The 16,932-nt window shown below is 36.4% G+C and overlaps 1 protein-coding gene across 3 annotated transcripts in view; it reads left to right on the top strand.

Moving 5' to 3' along the window:
- sash1b (SAM and SH3 domain containing 1b) overlaps window positions 1–16,406 on the top strand; it is a 125,848-nt gene extending 109,442 nt beyond the window's left edge. For all 3 annotated transcript variants that reach the window (XM_048190485.1, XM_048190487.1, XM_048190486.1), the window contains 12 exons: window positions 2,205–2,337; window positions 4,617–5,011; window positions 5,686–5,760; window positions 5,894–6,037; window positions 6,511–6,643; window positions 8,246–8,415; window positions 8,497–8,706; window positions 11,243–11,393; window positions 11,648–11,779; window positions 13,705–14,447; window positions 14,862–14,993; window positions 15,500–16,406. In XM_048190485.1, coding sequence (XP_048046442.1) covers window positions 2,205–2,337; window positions 4,617–5,011; window positions 5,686–5,760; window positions 5,894–6,037; window positions 6,511–6,643; window positions 8,246–8,415; window positions 8,497–8,706; window positions 11,243–11,393; window positions 11,648–11,779; window positions 13,705–14,447; window positions 14,862–14,993; window positions 15,500–15,541 — 2,460 coding nt within the window. In that variant the 3' untranslated portion in view covers window positions 15,542–16,406. The remainder of the gene's footprint in view (window positions 1–2,204; window positions 2,338–4,616; window positions 5,012–5,685; window positions 5,761–5,893; window positions 6,038–6,510; window positions 6,644–8,245; window positions 8,416–8,496; window positions 8,707–11,242; window positions 11,394–11,647; window positions 11,780–13,704; window positions 14,448–14,861; window positions 14,994–15,499) is intronic.
- The last annotated feature ends 526 nt before the right edge of the window (window positions 16,407–16,932 follow it).

Raw genomic sequence — 16,932 nt, 5'->3', positions numbered from 1 at the left:
GGACCACAAAATTATTTTGTAAATTTCCTACCGCAAATATATCAAAAAATGTATTTTTGTCAGTGGATATGCGTTGCTAAGGACTTTATTTGGACAACTTTATAGGTGATTTTTTTTTTTTTTTTTTTTGCATGTTGTCCTATCCTAACAAACCATACAAAAATACAAGTTTATTTATTCAGCTTGGCTGGATTTGTGGTCCAGGGGTCACATATGTCACGGCATAACCTCTTAACTGAATTAAAAGAATGCAAACTTTTTGCAGTAAAATGGAGAAGATTGTATATTTTTACATTTTGTTATATGTTGAACTTATGTTTTTAAAAAGACTGTGGCATCATATCACGTTTGTTGCAGTGTCCGTAGAAATTTTGTGTGTTCAAAGTCTAGTGTGACCCATGCAGCTTGAGTATTAAAGTTCAGCATGTGCGTCATCCTGCAGTGTTTGTGCTCCACTTCCTGTCTTGTTGAGGAAAGTAATGGTAATATCATGTTCATGTTAAAACTATGATATTCTTTAAACTACACTACTGTTCAAAAGTTTGGGGTTGGTAAGATTTTTAAATGTTTTTGAAAGACGTCTCTTCTGCTCAGCAAGGTTGTATTCATTTGATCAAAAATACAGTAAAAACAATAATATTGTAAAATATTATTGCAATTTAAAATGTTTTCTATTTGAAAATGTTTAAATATGATTTAATCCTGTGATGCAAAGTTGAATTTTCAGCATCATTACTCCAGTCTTCAGTGTCACATGATCCTTCAGAAATCATTCTAATATGCTGATTTGCTGCTCGAGAAACATTTATAATTATTATTATCAATGTTGAAAACAGTTGTGCTGCTTCATATTTTTGTGGAAGCTGTGACACATTTTTTAGGATTATTTGATAAAGAGAAAGTTCAAAAGAACAGCATTTATTTGAAATCTTTTGTAACATTAAACATCTTTACTGTCACTTTTGGTCAATTTAATGCATCTTAACTGAATACAATTATTAATTTGGCAAAGTATATATATCAAAGTAAATAAGAAAAATAAGTCAAATACCATAGTGTTGCTGTTTATCATTATTGTACCATGGTACCTCCTCCATAATGCTTTTATGTGAGGCATTCAACATTCGCAGTGCTGACCAGTTGTTATAGTGTCTGCGTTTTCATCGATGACAATAGAATTTTACAGATGCCAATTACATAACATCCCACCCGCTGAAATAGTTTGTTTGAAATGTTCAGTTCTCGGACTTGCACACAAGAGCCGTTTATAACTGACATTAGCAGATGCTCAGACCCTTGATAGTCTCACGCTGACTGTATTTGACATTTCATCAGGTTTATTTCTGGCCTGTGATCTTCATGTGGTTCTCAGCTGTGGAAAGAGCCACACAGTGCTCGCATTTATGAACCATAAATGATGGGTAATTATAGTTGAGATGTGGCTGTCTCTTCTGCGCGTGGTTTCTGAGCCTAACCTGTGTGCCACTAAAACAGATGCTTCTGAGAAATACTTCTCTACCTGATAGAAAATAAGCTAGAAAAGAGTCTTGCACCCTCAAGTCTGTGATAATCTAGTCTTCAGATCTAACTTTGTGTGTGTGGGATATTTTTCACCTGTTTTATGGTCCATCAGGTGAAAACGCTCTTATCAATGATCTCTTAGTAAAGTAGCAGCACACCTCTCCCTAATAAACCCATATGATTTGAGGAATCATTCATGTCTGCAGGACAAGTTACATGTTGAAGTTAATGAGCCTGAAATGTTTACAGGTTGTTCACATTTGTTTTTTTAGTTTGCATATGGGGGATTTTTGGTTTACTATATGCTGAAAGTTTGTGGTCAATAATGAGTCAAAATACTTTCCATTACATGTGCATGGACCATTTACCTTGCATATGATAAACCATTTTTTTTTCTTTTCTTTTCTTTTCTTTTTTCTTTTGTTATTTGAATGAATTGTTATTTGTATTCATATTTTATGTTGTGTTTGGTTTTATTTTAATATTATTTGATATATTTTTGATATATATATTTATAATAATTAGATTTATTTTAATTCATTTGATATTTTATTTTATTTTATTTATTTATTATATTATTTGATTGGATATTTTGCTGTTTTATTTTGTTATTTTCTATGTATTTTGTTTTGTTATTGTTATTTATTTTGTTTTACATTGTTTGTTGTTATTTGTGTGTACAGTCGAGAGAACAGTCGGAGGATGAGCTGGAAGAGTCCGTCACCTTTCGCCGACTTCATAAACTCGTTAATTCAACTCGACGTGTGAGAAAGAAGCTTATCAGAATTGATGAGGCCAAAAAACACGGATCAAAAGGTGAGAGATGAATGCATTTCATAAACTTACACAATCACACATATTCATGTCTCAAATCACGCCTGAAATTTACATAGCTGTGCAGATGTGTGCAGAACATCTAGAATCAGAAACTTTTTTTACAGTAATAGCAAAATGTGGGGTGAATTTGGGGTGAGTTCGATTAAAACAAACTCTAGTGCGATTGCTCTGTTAATGTGGTTCATTTGAATAAGTGTGAGCACTGCTATCCCAACCCTGGTGCACACCAAATGAACTCTGGGGCAGTTTGACTGAAATATGAACACAACACAGACCAAAGACATATAAACCAGGGGTTTTCAAAGTGCACACCTCCAAAGCACCTGGTTTTCAAAGCACACCTCCAAAGGGGGCACCAGATCATGTCAGGGGAAGCGCAAAGAGTGGTAATAAAAAATACAATTAATGAATGATTAAAGGGGTCCTTGGTTATGATATCACTTTTTCATCTTTAGTTAGAGTGTAATGTTGCTGTTTGAACATAAACAACATCTGCAAAGTTATTACGCTCAAAGTTCAATGCAAAGGGACATCATTTCTTTTACAGAAATCGCTTTTTAAGGACTACAACAAACCGCTGGTAGGGACTACAACAAGCTTTTTCCTGGGTTAGTGACATCACTAACCCTAAAATTTACATAAACCTTGCCCCCAGGAAAATGCTACATAGGGGGCGGGGCCATGTTGGGCTGCTTTAGTGAAGAGGAAGAGTTGTTGTAGTAGAGTGTTGTTGTCATGCCGTCATTTTACGCCGGACTGCTTCACAAACTAGGGTCAATTCAACGCTGGATTTGCACAAAAGATTAACATGACGGCACACACTAGTCGATGAGTTGAATCAACTCCACAGCAACTACATAAATTTATCCACTAACCATTCAGAAATGTCCAGATGCATCCTAAAAGTTGTAACTTCTTCCCGAGTCTCTCCATCATTATCGACTCCAGTTTGAACAATGTAAGGCTGAACACCGTTACTGACAATCGTCCCCTTTAATAATTTCAATCAACACACTGGTAGCAGAAACAATACTTTTAAAGATGAGATCATTTTAAACAATAAACTCCTGGAAAGTTTTCAGTCCAAGGAATCCAGTAAGTGAATACAGAGAGAATAGTGTATTTGGCTTCAAAGCACAATCTCTCTCCCATTATGTGATTGTTTTGGAGCAGCCCAAGCTGTTTCTCATGAAATACCAACTGAACAGAGGCTCAAAACACCCAACCACTGCATGAGCATAATGATATGCAAACTTCATCTCTTGGTTGTATAAAGCAAACCAGTGTCTTGCTAGTAAAGTTTTGATGGACACACCCTCAGTTAATTAAACAGTTGTGGAGATACCTGCAGTCTAAAGGTTATTACAGTTAGATGAAAGATTACAAAGCCAAACATTTGGACTAGCAAAGTCTCTGGTGTCCCCAGAATGTGTCTTTGAAGTTTCAGCTCAAAATACCCCATAGATCATTTATTATAGCTTGTCAAATTTGCCCCTATTTGGGTGTGAGCCACTTTTGTGTGTGTGCCTTTAAATGCAAATGAGCTGCTGCTCCCAGCCCACTTTCCAAAAAAGGGCAAAGCTTTAACAGCTTGTGCTTTAGTTGCTCAACAACAACAAAGCTGGAGAATCTCACGCAGCCAAAATGAGGATTGTCAGTAACAGTGTTCAGCCTTACATTGTTCAAAGTTGGACACTGATGGAGAGACTCAGGAAGAAGTTACAACATTTAGCATGCATCTGGACATTTCTGAATGGTAGATACATTTATGTAGTTGTTGTGGAGTTGATTCAAATCATCCACTAGCATGTGTCGTCATGTTAATCTTTTGTGCAAATCCAGCATTGAATTTACTGGTGTAAAATGACGGCATGAAACAACTCTACTACAACAACTCTTCCTCTTCTCTAAAGCAGCTCAACATGGCCTCACTCCCTTTGTTGCATTTTCCTGGGGGCGGGGTTTATGTAAATGTTGGGGTTTGTGATGTCACTAACCCAGGAAGAAGCTTGTTGTAGTCCCTACCAGCTGTTTCTTGTAGTCCTTAAAAACGATTTCTTTTAAAGAAAATATCTCCCTTTACATTGAACTTTGAGCGCTGTAACTTGCAGATGTTGTTTATGCTCAGACAGCAACATTACACACTAACTAAAGTTTAAAAAAAAGAAATTAAATGAAATTATAATCAAGGACCCCTTTAAGAAAATAAATAGGCTCAATTTAGTAATTTAGGTTGACTAGCTGTGTTTCTACTCCAGACCCTGTGAGTCCTGAAGCGTTCCCGTCGGGCGAGGAGGGCGTTTCTCTCTACTCTGGGGTGCACAAACGTCTTGCCGTGTCTGAGGGTGACGGTCTGAGCTCCGTGCTTCATGAACAGCTGTCACTGGACAGAGACTCGGACAGTTTGACCACGTCTCCCTCCTCCAGCAGCTTAGACACCTACAGCAGCCACAAGTTCTTCAAAGCCTTCAGTAAGTCCAGCAGCAGTCAGGGGCTAGAGCCCGCATCTGGACCCGGCGGAGCAGTTTCTGGGCTGGACGCAGGTAGCGGTTCCTCCTTCTCCGAGGCAGACGGTGAAGTCGAACCCAGGATGTCCCGCTCTGTGACTGATGGGGAGATGAGACGAGCCCTGAGCCCCTCTAACTACCATGGAGTGAGTTCAGCCACTGTTATTTTATTTTTTATTGTTACTTTAATTTAAAGTTACTATATTTATCCACTTCCACATTTTGTGTGTATATATATATATATATATATATATATATATATATATATATATATATATATATTTTATATATATTTAAATAATAAAATAAAATATAAATATATATATATATATATATATATATATATATATATATATATTTAAATAATAAAATAAAATATAAAATATTGTGTGTATATATATATATATATATATATATATATATATATATATATATATATATATATATATATATATATATATATATATATATATATATATATATATATATATATATATATATATAAATATATATATATTTTTTTTTTTTTTTTTTTTTTATATATTTTATATTTTATTTTATTTTGTCCCAGAGACATGTTAAGCTCCAAAATGGCAAAAAAAAAAAAAAAAGTTTTTAAAAAATTGTTTTCTTTTGTTTCATATTATTTTATATTTTATTTTATTATGTCCCAGTGTGACGTCAAAAATGACGGGAAAAAAAAATAGTCGTACGACAGCTTTAGGAATAGATGAAGCTGTAACTTCTATATCAAGATTTAAATGTAAAGAAATAAGTTGAGCCAGATTTTGCTTTACTAACTCAGTTCTATGTGTCACAGAGGACCTGTAGCTTTGGAGGATTTGATCTCACAAGCCGATCTGTGTACATGGGCAACAGCAGCTGTGACCCCACAGTAAGGACACATTGTAAAAGTGCAAAATAATTGATAAAATCTATTCCAAATGTGTTCAGAAATGACTTCTTGCATGCCGTTCTTTTTATTTGAGAAGATTATGAAGTTGCATTCTGTCATGTCTGTCTTGCAGAATGAAAATGGCAATATCAGCATGAGAGACACGTCCAGATCCCCAACACCTTCCCGTATCTCTCTGGGGAAGAAGGTGAAATCCGTTAAAGAGACCATGAGGAAACGCATATCCAAGAAATATAATCCCTCTCCATCGGAGCAGGTGATTGTGTGACGATTTATGTATAATTCAGAATACTGAAGGAACTATTGAATAACAATTTTAGCAAATCTGTCAAAGCATAATGCTGTTTGGCCCTGCAAAGGGTAGGGATTTTTGTGCATGCCATGATGCTAGGGTGTTTGGGCTGGTTGCTAAATTGTTGCTAAAGGGTTGCTTATTTGCCCAAGTCAAAAGAGTTTTTGATCTACCAAGCAAAATCAGCAAAAAAAAGAAAAAAAAAGAAAAAGAATTCCGGTTAGGAGGTTGATCAGATCTCTAGCTCCAATATGAGCAAAAGTAATAATGATGCTAGACTTGGCAAACATCATTGATCATGGAACCAAATTACATTTTAGTCATTTTTGTAGTCAACACCTGTGGAATTTGCTTGAATGGATTACAGCTCCATTTCTCTGTATCTAGCGCCCTCTGTTGGCCATGGTATTGATTTCAGTGTGTTCTGTTTGACACAGTCAAGCCCCAGCAGAGCTCCCAGCAGCCCTCAGTCTCCGCACACGGACACAGACTCTCTGGAGAAACCCAAACTCAAGGCTGGAGGATCAGTGGAGAGTCTGAGGAGCTCCCTCAGCGGACAGAGCTCCATGAGTAAGTGTGGAAATGCTTCACTATACTTGAACAAGGCGCATTTGTGAAAATGTCAGAGAAAATAAACAAATATAGCTTTTATGATATTAAACCTTATTAAAGACATATAATATAATATAATATAATATAATATAATATAATATAATATAATATAATATAATATAATATAATTGTCCCCTTGGAATTATAAGGTTCTATCTGCATTTTGAGCGGGTTTGAGATATTAAGCTTCAAAGTTTTTTGCATTGCATTCAACTTTGTAGACCGAACCTTAATGTTTTCTAAATAAAAAGTCCCAAAATGTACACAACTTAAAAAAACATCACATAATGTAAATAATTTGTCACAGAATAAGAATGTGAATAACTCAATTTTGACAAAAATAGATAGAAGATAGAACCTTATAATAGGAATAATAGGAAACCATTTGTAAAAGTATAGATTATAATAGAAGAATATAAAATAAAGTAGAATAATAGATAATATACAGCCTTCTGGTCATTATTGTAAGATAAATCTGACAGGGTGATATGATAAGAGGTTTGTTTTATGAAATTGACTTGCTGACTGTATTTTATATTATATATTACACAGCTGCTTATCAAATAATCTGACAGTAATAGAAATTGATCATCTTGTACATCGTTTATTTATATAATTTTATAGTCTAGTGTGATTATTCAAAATTATTTGACTACAAAATGACACAACTGACCAGAAATAAAAATGGACATTTATGCAAATGGATTAAAAACCAAAAACCACCCCTTATAATACTTATGGTAATACTTATGATGGTATATTCATATTCATATTCCATATTCATATCCCATGTTATCACACGGTGTTAAAGGGTTAGTTCACCCAAAAATGAAAATTCTGTCATTTATTACTTACCCTCATGCCGTTCCATATCCGTAAGACCTTCGTTAATCTTCGGAACACAAATTAAGATATTTTAGTTGAAATCCGATGGCTCAGTGAGGCCTCCATAGGGAGCAATGACACTTCCTCTCTCAAGATCCATAAAGGTAACGTTACTAAAAACATATTTAAATCAGTTCATGTGAGTACAGTGGTTCAATATTAATATTATAAAGCGACGAGAATATTTTTGGTGCACCAAAAAAAAACAAAATAGCGACTTATTTAGTGATGGCCGATTTTAAAACACTGATTCAGGAAGATTCGGAGCACAAATGAATCAGTGTATCGAATCTGCTGTTCGGAGCGCCAAAGTCACGTGATTTTAGCCGTTGGCAGTTTGACACGTGATCCGAATCATGATTCGATTCACTGATTCATTTATGCTCCGATGCTTCATGAAGCAGTGTTTTGAAATCGGCCATCACTAAATAAGTTGTTATTTTGGGGTTTTTTTGGCGCACCAAAAATATTCTCGTCGCTTTATAATATTAATATTGAACCACTGTACTCACATGAACTGATTTAAATATGTTTTTAGTACATTAATGGATCTTGAGAGAGGAAGTGTCATTGCTCCCCATGGAGGCCTCACGGAGCCATCGGATTTCAACCAGGTTGATTCTGTTGAGGCTGATTTTGTCAGTAGACGTGTGTAAAGCTGAAGTTGTTTCACAGGCGGTCAGACGGTCAGCACCACAGATTCGTCCACCAGCAACCGAGAGAGTGTGAAATCAGAGGACGGCGATGAAGACGAGCTGCCGTACAGAGGACCGTTCTGCGGCCGCGCTCTCGTGCACACAGACTTCACCCCGAGCCCGTATGACACCGACTCCCTCAAACTCAAGGTCAGACGTCTGATTTCTTATAAATAAACTGACAATCAGCTTTCTTTGCTCTGCATCCACAGCTTGTGTTTTGCCTTACAGAGAGGAGATATGATCGACATCATCAGTAAGCCGCCCATGGGCACGTGGATGGGGCTGCTGAATAACAAGGTGGGAACTTTTAAGTTCATCTATGTGGAGGTGCTAAACGAGGAAGAGGAGAAACCCAAACGCAGCGTGAAAAAGAGGAGGAAAAGCCATCCTCCCAAACCCACCTCTGTAGAGGAGCTTCTGGAGCGCATCAATCTCAAAGTAACGTCTCTTTAAACTATAATAACACAGTAACGCTCCATTCAGTTCATTACAGAATTATCTGACATGTCCATTGCGGTGTTATTTTAGTATTATTTATATACAAAATATACTAGTTTGAATTAGCTTTTATTTTTATACTTTAAAGGCACACTATGTAAATTTTTTTGTAAATTTATTCAAAACAAAGGTGTAATTTGATGACGCCTTGATTTCGTGGAATCATGGGAGTTGTCATCTTTACCTCACAGCCGGTGGAAAAGAATCGGGATGGGACTCGGGCAGAAATCATGTTCATGGATGAGATTATTAACGTTACTGTAGTATGAAGCAGAGCAGGGCGAGTGTGAGCAGAAACAAGGCCGCTGGAGCAATTGCTAATGAGAGAGCAGTGGAGCTTTTATTATGCCACAGTCGCTGCTTCCGCTTCTTCCAGTCAAGCGTTTGTGGGGTAAAGCAGCGCTGTTTATCATATTAGATACATTTGAGTGTTGAAAGTTTTTATAATGCTACTCTGCGCTCGCTCGACGGATACTATGAGACAGTTGTTGCACACTGTAGTAAGATAGATCGATATTAGTCATGGTAAAACAAAATAAACAAAATAAAACCGGAAAACAAGGGTATGATGTCACTAATAGGCGACGCACAGACACGGGCCGTGTTCTGGTTCATTTTAAATCCATTTCTCTGGATTTCATTAGTTTTGTCATACTTATTATTTTTGTTTATTTTAAATATTACTATTTAAGTTTAATTTATTTTTATTTCAGTTGTAGTTTTAGTTCAGTTTTACTTTTTATTTATTTTATTTCCAGCTAGTACTTTTACTGCTTCAAATTAAACTCAATGAAAACTAAAGTTTTTCACCTGATATTTATTAGATTTTATTATTTCATTTTTATATTTTCAACTTTCTTTAGTGAAAAAGCAACCATGTAAAATACATGTGGTGAATTATTGGCACCCTTGGTAATTATGATCAAAGATGACTGTAAAAATAAATCTGCATTGTTTATCCTTTTGATCTTTAATTCATAAAATTAGCAAAAATCTAACCTTTCATTAAAGGAGAAGAATTGAAAGTGGGCGGAAAATCACATTATGAAATAAATGTTTTTCTCCAAAACACGTTGACCACAATTATTAGCACCCTTTTATTCAATACTTTTTGCAACCTCCTTTTCCCAAGATAACAGCTCTAAGTCTTCACCTATAATGCCTGATGAGTTTGGAGAACACCTGACAAGAGATCAGAGAACATTCCTTCATACAGAATCTCTCCAGATTCTTCAGATTTCCAGCTCCATGTTGGTGCTTCTTCTCTTCAGTTCACCCCACTCATTTTCTTTAGGGTTCAGGTCAGGGGACTGGGATGGCCATGGCAGAAGCTTCATTTTGTGCTCAGTGACACATTTTTGTGTTGGTTTTGATGTTTGTTTTGGATCATTGTCCTGATAGAAGATCCAACCATGGCCCATTATTGGATTTCTAGAAGAAGTGGTCAGGTTTTTATTTTTTATCTGTTGGTATTTGATAGAATCCATGATACCATGTATCTGAACAAGATGTCCAGGACCTCCAGCAGAAAAATAGGCCCACAACATTAAAGATCCAGCAGTATATTTAACCATGGGCATGGGGTACTTTTTATCCATGTGTGCACCAAACCCATCTGGTGGGTTTGCTGCCAAAAAGCTCTTTTTTTAGTTTCATCTGACCATAGAAGCCGGTCCCTTTTGAAGTTCCAGTCTTGTCTGACAACTGAATATGCTGGAGATTGTTTCTGGATGAAAGCAGCTTTCTGAGACTCAAGACTCAACTAATCTCTGCAATTCTCCAGCTGTGATCCTTGGAGAGTCTTTGTCCACTCAAACTTTCCTCCTCACCGTGCATTAGGACGATTTAGACACTCGTCAGATTTGTAACATCTTTAGTTGATTGGAACTTCTTAATTATTGCCCTGATGGTGGAAATGAGGATTTTCAATGCTTTAGCTATTTTCTTACAGCCACTTTCTATTTTGTGAAGCTCAACAATCTTTTGCTGCACATCAGAACTATATTCTTTGGTTTTTCTCATTGTGATTAATGATTAAGGGAATTTGGCCTTTGTGTTTCCTCATGTTTATACTCCTGTGGAACAGGAAGTCATGGCTGGACAACTTCATGTTCATGATCACCCTGGTGTGCTGTGTGGCCAACATGTTTTGGATATAAACATTTATTTTATAATGTAATTCCCCCCCCCCCCCCCCACTTTCAATTCTTTTCCTTCAATGAAAGGTTAGAATTTTGCTAATTTTATGAATTAAAGATAAAAAGGATAAACAATGCAGATTTATTTTTACAGTCATCTTTGATCATATTTACCAAGGGTGCCAATAACTCTGACCACAACTGTATGTGAAAAATAAAGTTTTTAAACATTCAAGTATGAAAATATTTCCAGTAGACCCCCCAAAAAATCAAGACTTTGAAAAAGAGCATAATAGGTATTTTGTTAACAATAATAACCCTGGTTCATCGTCCCACAGGAGCACATGCCCACGTTCCTGTTTAACGGCTATGAGGATCTGGACACATTTAAACTGTTGGAGGAGGAAGATCTGGACGAGCTGAACATCAGAGACCCTCAGCACAGAGCTGTGCTGCTCACCGCCGTGGAGCTTCTGCAGGAGTGTGACAGTGAGAGAGATTTTATTCATTTATTTTTCTTATTAAAATGTCTTTTTAAATGATTTCTGAAGGATCATGTGACACTGGAGGAATGATACTGAAAATTCAGCTTGGATCACAGGAATAAATGACATTTTAAAATGCATTACAATAGAAAACAATTATTTTAAATTCACAATATTGCTTTATTTACTGAATTTGTGATCAAATTAATGCAGCCTTGCTAGGCATAAAAGACAGTCAGAGATGTTGTTTTTCTTCAGGCAACAGTGACCCGGAGCGCGAGGGATCATCTGGAGACTCCCAAGAGAAGCTGCTGTCCGAGGGCAGCGTCCCGCCAGGAGACTCTCCTCGAGACTCGGGCTGTTACGAGAGCAACGAGAACCTGGAGAACGGTAATGACAGCCTTCCTCGGCTGTGACTCCTCCAGCCCTCCTCTTCCTCCTGTCTTTGAGCTGCTGTCTGTGATCTCTGCATGCTCCAGAATCCAGTCAACGCAGCTGAACTGCGGCTTCATGTCTGTCTTCTGCTTTCATTCCTCTCTCTGCTGTGAGGACGACACGTGAGACTCATCTGCTTTCATTCCCAGCATTCAGCGGACCAGAGCATCTCTCATCCATATCTGGTACCACAGCATCAGTTACTCGTGACGTGACTTTGCTTTGAGATTTCACTTCAGTCCATTTCCATTCGAGAACCGAGTTTCTACAGTGTTGCGTGATTTGCTGATTTTGTGTTGAACCGAAAGAGTGAAAAAGTTTGGTCCGAAATCAATATTATTCACTGTTACAGCTTGAAGTTCTGATCACATAAATGTTTATGCCGTTCATTTGCTTTGGTTTAGATAAGCGATAATATTAGTCATAACATGCTCATGTGAATGTTAATAGCCCTTGTGAAGAGTTGACGATGTCATTATTTTTTTGCTCGTGCTTGCGAGACGTTGCTGTTTGTGTGTGTATATTTTTCTAGTAAAAATAATATGATGTTGCACAATATCTTTAGATGTGCCTAAAAATCATTTGTCATATGCAAACATATGAGACTACAGTACAAAAAAAAAGTATACATCTTTCTCCACAGGTAGAGACAAAAGATACAATCATAGCTGCGATGACCTCAAAATGTCTTTAGATATTCAATCTTAAATAAAAAAAAGAAGAGTGAATCTCATGAAAACATGTCCAGGTCACATTTCACCCCAAATTCAACTTGGAAAAATACAAAAAGCCTATTTTAAGCCAATTGAGTTTTTTTTCATATATTCCATAAGCACATTTTTCATAAACGCATAAATACTAAATGAATAATGTAAAAAGGATATTTTCATTACAGTTTTTGTGTGATTGCTATTATTTTCAGTGGTACTTGTCTTTATTTTAATACACTGTTCTTTTTTTAATTAGCTATAAATTAAAAGCAGTACAACCGTGTTAATACATTAATACTCATTTAATAATATTTAATACTTGCATAACAAATGAATAGGAAAAGAAAAAAGAAAATATTCATATTAATTAAAATTATGTAATATTAACAATATTGTGAAATTATTGATAATATTATACTAGGTTTTATTAGATATAATAATACATAATATTTTATTAATAATTAATTATTTTTGCTTTACATTAATATTGATATTTTTACAGTTTGAAGGTGGACTGTGTTTATTTCCTGACTATCTCACAATGCAAGAAGTTCATAATGGTCCTATAAAAGTGTTTTTTTTTTTTTTAAGCTAAATGTAAATTTTTATTTATTTCTTTGATTTTGGGATTACATATGACCCGGAAATGTTTAGATTTTGTGAGATTCATCCACAAATGTCTTACATGTTCTTTGCAACTGTGGCTAAAAAAAAAAAAAAAAACGTACGGAATCCATGTACATGGATCTGACTGAAACTCTTCTGATCGGTCACGGGACTGTCTGCGGTTGAGCTCTGTCTGTGTGTCACTGACCGAAGGAGAGATGTCAGTCCATGTCATTACAGAAACTATGGAATAAAATGCTCTATGATCTATTCATCTGAACCGCCTGCTTATTCCTGTCTGCTCCTGTCCGTTTCCATCCGCTACATTCTTTTCACTCTTAAACTATATATTCCATCACTATATGCACAACATAACAGTTTCTCTTTGCATGAACTTTTCCGTCAATCTATGATCTGTCTCAAGTAAATACACTGCTGTTGAAATTTTTTTTTAAATGAAGTCTCTTAAGCTCAGCAAGGCTGAAAACTCATATGACTCAAATTTTTAACTGTGTTGTTGTTGTCATGGTGAATCACATCTTCTTCACATGAATCTTCTTGTAGGGAAAGGCAAAAAGACGTCTCATTTAAGCAGGTCCTCATCAGGCTTTGAGTCCAGCCATCTCTCCTCCCCTGAGTTTCCCATCCCACCCCTCTGCCATTCCAGCAGGTTGAGCCCACAAACCAGACCGGACCTTCCACTTCCACTGCAGATCGACTCCATGCAGAATCTTCATCCGGGAAGGAACCACTACATGCTCGGAAGAAAAACCCGGAGTCGCAGTTGCGGCGCCCTGGATCATCAGTCTACTCGAACGGAGCTGTTGAAGCGCTACTTCTCGGCAGAGGAAATTCATCTGCTCCAAAGTCCTGAAAGAAAACTGTTGTCTGACAGTACCGAGGAGAATTCAAGTCAAGTACAGGAGAATCTTCTCCAATCTGATGAGTCTGAAGAGATTGTATATGGAGCTCAGCCGTCCTCAAACGTTTCGGTGGTGGAGTATGAAGAAGTACCAGTAGAGGATCTTCCTCCAAGCACACAGCGCATGAAACCACCAATTCCTCCAAAACCTCTTCCACTGTCATTATTAAAGAGCAGAGACGCTGGCCTCGGGAGAAAGGAGGTTTCTACAAGCACATCATCCAAGTCAAACTCCGGCCCGGAAATTCCCAGGATCTCCAAGTCACTCATTTACAGACCAGCAAAGAAAGTTCATTCTGGGAAAATAGCCAACCTCGAGACTTTAGTGGAGGAAAAGTTATGCTTTGATGGCATCGACCTCACAGATGAGCCATATTCTGACAAGGTATCTGTTTTTTCTGATGTTATATATTAAAGATACATACACCCAGCGCAAGTGTTTTTTACTAGTTTCAGCCCGACGCAGTTATCATTTTTAAATAGCAAATGCACTCAAGCCATCTATTCGCCCATGGGAGTGCTAGTCTGAAAACAAGGTGTGTTCGGGTGCATTGTTGGCGTGTTGCTATTTTGAGGCAACTGCGCCATTGACCAACAAAAACCTGGTCTAAAGTCAATGGCTCAGTATTTTTTTTTGTTATTTAAAGGGCGCATTAGTACTATGTGCCTATATAAATGGGTGATGGCCTAATGGCCTGTGTGTTGCCACCTTGTGGAACAACTGATTGGTGCAAAACAAATTTGTGCATCCTGAGTGTACAAAGTACTAGTTTATTGATCACTCTTCTCTTTCTTTCAGCATGGCCGTTATGGAGTGCCTTTCTCTCTGGTCCAGAGATATTCTGAAGATCTGGACAAACCTTTGGGTGACATTGCCATTCTGATTGATCAGACAAGAGTCCAACAACTTCTAAAGCAGCATCGTATAGCAGTGAGTTCCTAGTCTGGTGATGGCATACAGTATATTGTGTGTCAATGAGTCATTGAGTGTCAATGGACCCTTTTCACATTTCTGAGGTTCTCAGAAGCACAAGTCGTCATAGTTGGGTAAACTTCTGTAGTGGTGAACGAGACAACAGCAAAAATCATTTTTGTAATCCCATTTGCTCCAATAGCAAAAAGAAAAATCCACGATAGTGGAGGGACAAAATATTGAGAGAATGATGTGAAATTTGCCGTCACTCCCTTAGCCGTTTTATTAGAATCACTCTCGCAGCAGCGTTCATTTTCTGTAATTACCTGCCAAGGTAAAATAACATAAAGTATAGTGTTATAAATGCATATTACATACATTTTTTAATTAAAATATGAAAAACTTTACTAGATTTGCAATGTTGGTAACTGTAGAAACATGTCATCAGTGTCTGTGAAAAGGGTCCATCACACATTCTTTACAAATGTTTCTGACTTTGACTTTGAATTTTTCGTATGTCACAGATCCCATTGAGAGGATTGTCAGAGATATGTGTGATCCCTTGAGCACTTCTGGACAGCGTCGTACTGGATTCCAGAACTGTGGGAGCAGCTTTGGATAATGCCAGCTGATCGATTACAAATCCAGCTCAAAAACCACCGGTGAACTGACTCTTTAAGTTTAAAGATCAGGAATAATGAATCACTGACTTTCCTAGTTGAATTCTACATGCTTTTGATTCACCTGAATGTTTTTGTTTTTTTTTCCTAGCTAAAATATGTCCTTACCTGATGTATTCCTTCCTTTTAGGCTTTAGACAGCACATTAGAAACTGAAGTTTGACTTTCATTTGTGATTTCATTGGAAACCACTAGTGCACACTGATGAATGATTTGTTCTGAATCAAATTATCTGCAATTATCTAAAGGCACCAGATCCAAATTTTAAGCAACTCTTAAGGAGTTTGTGGAAACCATAAATGTTGCCTTTGAAAATGTATATAATAGTGAATCTGAGTGTAAACTTATATTTGTTGTCATTTGTTTTGGATATATTGAATAGATCTTCATCCTATTGATTTTTTTATTTCAATAGAAACAGTTTTTATATTATTTTGTTATCTGCCCAAACTAAAAAGCATTTTTTCTGTAAACTACATTGTCTTATATTTTGAGTAATGTTTGAACTGATTTCAAAACATATTTATTTCCTGCTGTAATATAGGACTTATTTGGTGATTTTTTGCTTGTAAAATTTTTCATAGGCTACATATTTTAGTCTATAACATTCTGTTATGTGGCAAAGAAGGGTTCTGTTATGTTATGGACTAAAGTTGATGTGAAAGAACTGAATGTTTGTAAATGGATTTTCAAAGATGTGTTTTAAAAACTAATAAAGCCAAAAAAAAACAACAACAACTACTTTGATTTGATTGGAACTTCTTAATTATTGCCCTGATGGTGGAAATGGGGATTTTCAATGCTTCAGCTTTTTTCTTACAGCCACTTTCTATTTTGTGAATCTCAACAATCTTTTGCTGCACATCAGAACTATATTCTTTGGTTTTTCTCATTGTGACGAATGATTAAGTGAATTTGGCCGTGTTTCCTCGTGTTTGTACTCCTGTGGAACAGGAAGTCTCGTCTGGACAATTTCATGTTCATGATCACCCTGGTGTGCTAAAAAATGTAAATATGAATGGGAATATACTTCAGAGATATTTTACTCAAAAAATTCTAGGGGAGCCAATAATTGTGGCCAACATGTTTTGGAGAAAAAACATTTATTTCATAATGTGATTTTCCCCCCACTTTAAATTCTTTTCCTTCAATGAAAGGTTAGATTTTTACTCATTTTATGAATTAAAGATCAAAAGGATAAACAATGCAGATTTATTTTTTCAGTCATCTTTGATCATATTTACCTAGGTTGCTAATAATTCTGACTACAACTGTAC

The sequence above is a fragment of the Megalobrama amblycephala genome, linkage group LG5 (genome assembly GCF_018812025.1).
Source record: "Megalobrama amblycephala isolate DHTTF-2021 linkage group LG5, ASM1881202v1, whole genome shotgun sequence".
NCBI classification, from domain to species: domain Eukaryota; kingdom Metazoa; phylum Chordata; class Actinopteri; order Cypriniformes; family Xenocyprididae; genus Megalobrama; species Megalobrama amblycephala.
The sequence above is the reverse complement of the archived record's forward strand: the minus strand, read 5'-3'. Positions and strand labels throughout refer to the sequence as shown.